At 36.1% G+C, this 4,845-nt stretch overlaps 1 protein-coding gene across 1 annotated transcript; it reads left to right on the top strand.

The window, feature by feature from the left end:
• The first annotated feature begins 810 nt into the window (after positions 1 to 810).
• On the top strand, positions 811 to 4,463 carry LOC103133233 (GTPase IMAP family member 4-like). The gene is made up of 2 exons (XM_007545006.2): positions 811 to 1,140; positions 2,994 to 4,463. The coding sequence occupies exons 1-2, from the start codon at positions 1,113 to 1,115 to the stop codon at positions 3,833 to 3,835; spliced, it is 870 nt and encodes a 289-aa protein (XP_007545068.1). The 5' UTR covers positions 811 to 1,112; the 3' UTR covers positions 3,836 to 4,463.
• Positions 4,464 to 4,845: the final 382 nt, after the last annotated feature.

The raw sequence follows: 4,845 nt of genomic DNA, 5'->3' as shown, positions 1-4,845 counted from the left end.
ACATTCTGAAATTAACAAAATAAATACATTGTGAATAATCAGATTTCTATCCCTTTAAACCAGTTATTTCAAAAGTATAATAAATATTTTATAGTAAAATTCAACAGCAATAAATAAATTAGCATTTTTATCAACATTTTGTTAAATATTTTCACAAACATTCTGACCAACATTTTTTTTTCTTTCTACTTTAACCAATAAACACCAAGTGTATTTTTTCTTCCTTTTTTCTTTTTAACTTACTAGCTTGACTTTAATAAGATTAAACAATTTGATACAACAATCAATCAGAGTTCATTTGCTGCCCCAATGAAATTCAGCAATGAGCAACAGCATTGCGAGGCTTACCGGCCGTCTTTCACAGTTTGTAGGAACGTTTACACAGTTCTGAATTTACAGGCTACCAGCACTGTTTGCGTCTCATGCTGTCAAACAGGAGTGACAGGTCAGTCACACCAAAAGTAGCTGCACTCTGATTGCTAGGAGATTGAGTCCACCTGGTTCTCCTCACTAACAAGCAGAGAGGAGCTGCAGAAAGGTGCAGCAGAGGGGAGTGGTTACCTAGCAGTTCACCAGAACAGTGTTTTTATAAGTCAGTAAAGGGCTTAAAGCTTTTGCAGTTTTCAAGGTGTTAAATAAACCAAGGCTAAACGTTGTGAAAAAGTCGTGTCTGTGTCGTCATATTGGAGTTACTATCCCTGCAACATTACTTCTCAGTTGCCTTAAAACAGGCAGCAGCAAAAACCAGAGGAAGTACAGTTACAATAGGTGACCGAAACATTTTGAAAACAGCGGACACTTTAATGGACAAGTAAAATATTTTATTGAACTGATGAAAACCTCATTATAAACTAATTTTGCTAAATTAAATATAACTTTCTATCATATGAGCTGATCTATCTGTGTTTGTTGAAACTTTTAGCTGTCACATTCCTTCATCACATTCCACTTAAAGTGTCCTGTCTGGTTCTGACTGTGACTGCAGTCGGATTCAGAGGGAGGAGTTTGGAGTCAGACTATAAAACAGCAGGAATTAAAAAGTAAAATTATCCACGACCAAGTCATCAACAGCAAAACATCACAAATCAACCACCTGAAAGAGAACAGAGGAAATGGCCAACAACAGCTACGACCGACTTGGTAAGAAGTTTCACTCATTATAATGTCCATGGGGAAACATTATTTACCAGAAAAACATTTAAATAATGAATCTTTAAGAGTTTGTACAGAAACAGCATTTTAACCATTTGATATTCATTAAATCTAAAAAAAAATACTAAAAAGTATTTTCCTTAATGTAATTACCTTCTAACTCCAACATTTAACAAGTAACAGCGATAACAGACGGCTGTTTTCTGCTTGTTTGCAAAGACAACAATTGTTTTCTATGCCATGAAGGTATTTTCTTTTTACCTTTGAGAAAATATTTTTAAAAACTAGTCTTACATTTTTTTTAATGTTTAGATATTTCAATGACTTTTTGTCAACTTCAAAGGCTCTTTGGTTCTTTGAACTCTAGAACCAAAGAGCCTTTGAAGATGTTTTAGAGATCTTCAATGTAAATTTTGCAGGTTTAATCCAATGTTAAAACCACAGAGTTAACTCGGATGATAGAGTGAGTGAAGGTTTTATCAGCTCTACTAACCTTTATTTAAAGTTGCCAGACTGTTAAAGTCTAACATTATTTAAAAGTCAGTTGGTCCAGCATTCAGATCTGTTGTGTTCTATGCCCATATGCCAGCTCAGGGTCAGGCTGGGATCATGAGCTTTTTTTTGTTTGAAAGATAAACAAAACAACCTGCTTTGGCTGTGATCAGGCCCGGTCATAGAGAAATCTGCCTGAAAATGAAATTATAATTCTGTTTTTGTGCCTCATCTGGCCCAAATTCAGTATTTATGCATCTGTGGACAATGTTTTTTTTCCCCCAATCAACTGATGTAAAAAAAAACAAAAAAAAAAAACAACAACTTTGAACCTCATATCCATCTACAGGTCTGGGTCAAATGCTCCTCTATATTTTGCCCAGAGCTGATAATTTTTGCTGTCAGATAAAGACAGCCATGCAAAGAAGGCAAAGAAGATAGGCAAAATATTTTGAACGAGTCGTACTTCAGGTCCATGTTTCCTACCTGCTGACCTGAGTTAACAGAGAAGTAGCATTCTATCAGTTCCTCTACATGACCTAAGATCTGATAACCAGCAGAAGACATCCGTTGTGATGTTTCCATTCCAATAATAGAAACATTATGAAAAAGAAATACGAGATCTCAGACTCAGAGAAGAGTTAGGGAGGCCTGTGGAAAAAATAATCTGTAAGATTGTGGAATATAATGTGTTGTTACTTTTATTTTTTTATTTTGCCAGGTAAGTTGGTGGAAAATAAAGTCTAATTTTCGACAACAATCTAAGGAAGCAACTAAGTATCAGACAGCAGAAAATAGATCCCCACGCTCACTAAACAAGCTTTATCATCATCAGTCAACTGAGTTTAAAGTAGACGCTTAGATGATGTTTATGGATTTTACGCCCATATGTCAGCTCAGGAGTTGATGGAAGTCGAGGTTAAAGTAATGAGCTTTAATGTTTTTTCCCCCAAACATTAAAGCTTCATCTGATTGAATGATGTACAGACTAAGTTTGTTAAAGGATATTAAATTATCAATATACAAAAAACCGTGAGGTAGCTCAGCTGGTATGTGAACATTTTCTATGTTTGGTGCATTTATTGTTTTGGTTTTCCAAATGATCCAACACTTCAGTGGTTATAAGACTATTTATTTACAAAATATTTGCTAAAACAAATTTCCATAAGAAATGACAATCGGCATAGGATTTAACTTTTTCTTAGTTATTTAGTTCTGTAATCTACCTAAATTATTTTCCAGATAAATAAATCTAGCCATGAAACATTTGGTCTCACTAAACCCATTTTTAGTTTCCACTTATATCTGAAAAAATGTTTTCAGTCTATTGTTTTCTAATTCTCCAACAGCTGGACAGGATGCAGACCTCAGGATCGTTCTTCTGGGGAAAACTGGAGTTGGAAAAAGTGCAGCAGGAAACACCATGTTAGGGAGAAAATTGTTTCAGTCTAAACTCTCTCTTTCCTCTGTGACAACAACCTGTCAGAAGAAAACTAAAAGCTTTGGTGGCTTAAATCTGGCTGTTATTGACACTCCAGGTCTGTTTGAGACAGGTAAAGGTAATGAAGAGGTTGATGAAGAGATCACTAGATGCATCAGCATGGCGGCTCCTGGTCCTCATGTGTTCCTGATTGTTCTCCAACCGACCAGATTCACTGAAGAAGATGAAAAAATAGTGGAAATAATTAAGAAAATGTTTGGAGAAGAAGCAGCCAGATTCACCATGGTCCTGTTTACCCATGGAGACGAGCTGAGAGAGGAAAACATGACGATGGAAAATCTGTTAGAAACATCCCAGCCTCTAAAACAGATCATCAGTCAGTGCTCCATCTTCCAGGATTTTGAAGATAAATATCATGTCTTTGACAACACAGTTGAGGATCCTGGTCAAGTCAGGGGTTTGGTGCAGAAGATCAACAGGATGGTTCAACGAAATGGAGAAAATGGAGGAAGTTTCTACACCAATGAGATGTTCAGGGAGGCACAAAGAGCCAAGGAAGAAGAAGCAGAACGACTGCGCAGAGAAAATCCTGGTAATAATCCTGGAGATGAAGGAAGGCAGGCAGAGAGAAACAACTCATTGATCCAAGGTGCTTGGTTGGGTGCTTCAGCAACGTTTGGTGGAGTGGCTGTTGGAGCTATTGGTGGAGTTGTTGTTGGGCAGATCCTGAGGCTTTGGTTGGAGCAGTGAAAGAGAAAACCTGGATGAGTCTGATGTTTTGGCTGCAGCTTATTAAATCTTGATTAAAATGTTAGCTGTGTTTAGGGCAACATGCTGAATCCCACATTAACATCCTGAATATCAGAGCATGAATGTGTGAATGTCTGAAGATGACTTACAACATATTATCTTGTACCGCCGACTCAAACTTTATATATTTAGCTGAGTCTCTTCGAAATGAAGCCACTAAAAGAGATACAACAGCCTCAACTCTTTACTTCCTCCTTAATTTATAAAATATTTATGTAGCATTGATTCTATATTTTGTTTCTGTATAAACTTATCTGGGTTCTGATGAAGATTTATTCTGAGTTTCTGACCTCTGCACTACATTCATCCTGAGGATGAGGGACGGATGAAAACTAAAACTTTCTTCCTTTGAATGATATTTTTACCAGTCGCTGTGAAATGAACTGAATTTAACTGTAATGTAATTTATTTGAATTATATTATAAAATGAGTTTGACTCAACTGGATTTTATAATCACATGATTGACTGCATACTCTGCCATATAATTCATTCAGATTGTGTGTAAACAAGTTTATTAATATTTTATCCATGTTTTAACACGTTAATAAATAGAGAGCTTAAAATACAGTCTGACTCCTTTTATTGTATTCACACATTTTTCAGTTTCTAATGGTTGTGGCAGCTGAAGGTAAAAGATTTATTTGGTGCTTTGCTCTTTAAATTCACGTTTCACTGGGCAGAGCAACCAAAAAGTGTCATAAACATCGCTATGGGAATTGTACCCAAGACCATCAGCACCAATAACAGAGACGTGGTTTGACGATTTAAAAAGTTACATTTATTTCTAGTTTTTTATTTTCTTTGTAAAGACATTTCAGACCAAAAACAACTCTGGAAAAGGAAGTGGGAATGTTAAAGCCTGACAGCAGGGAGGACAGTCTGAACAGGGAAACTGGTTCCTAAACTAAAACAAAAAGGATAAAGCAAATAAATCACCTCAAGAACTTCT

Source organism: Poecilia formosa, unplaced genomic scaffold (genome assembly GCF_000485575.1).
Source record: "Poecilia formosa unplaced genomic scaffold, Poecilia_formosa-5.1.2 Scaffold2403, whole genome shotgun sequence".
NCBI lineage: Eukaryota > Metazoa > Chordata > Actinopteri > Cyprinodontiformes > Poeciliidae > Poecilia > Poecilia formosa.
This window is presented reverse-complemented; position numbering and strand designations above follow the sequence as displayed.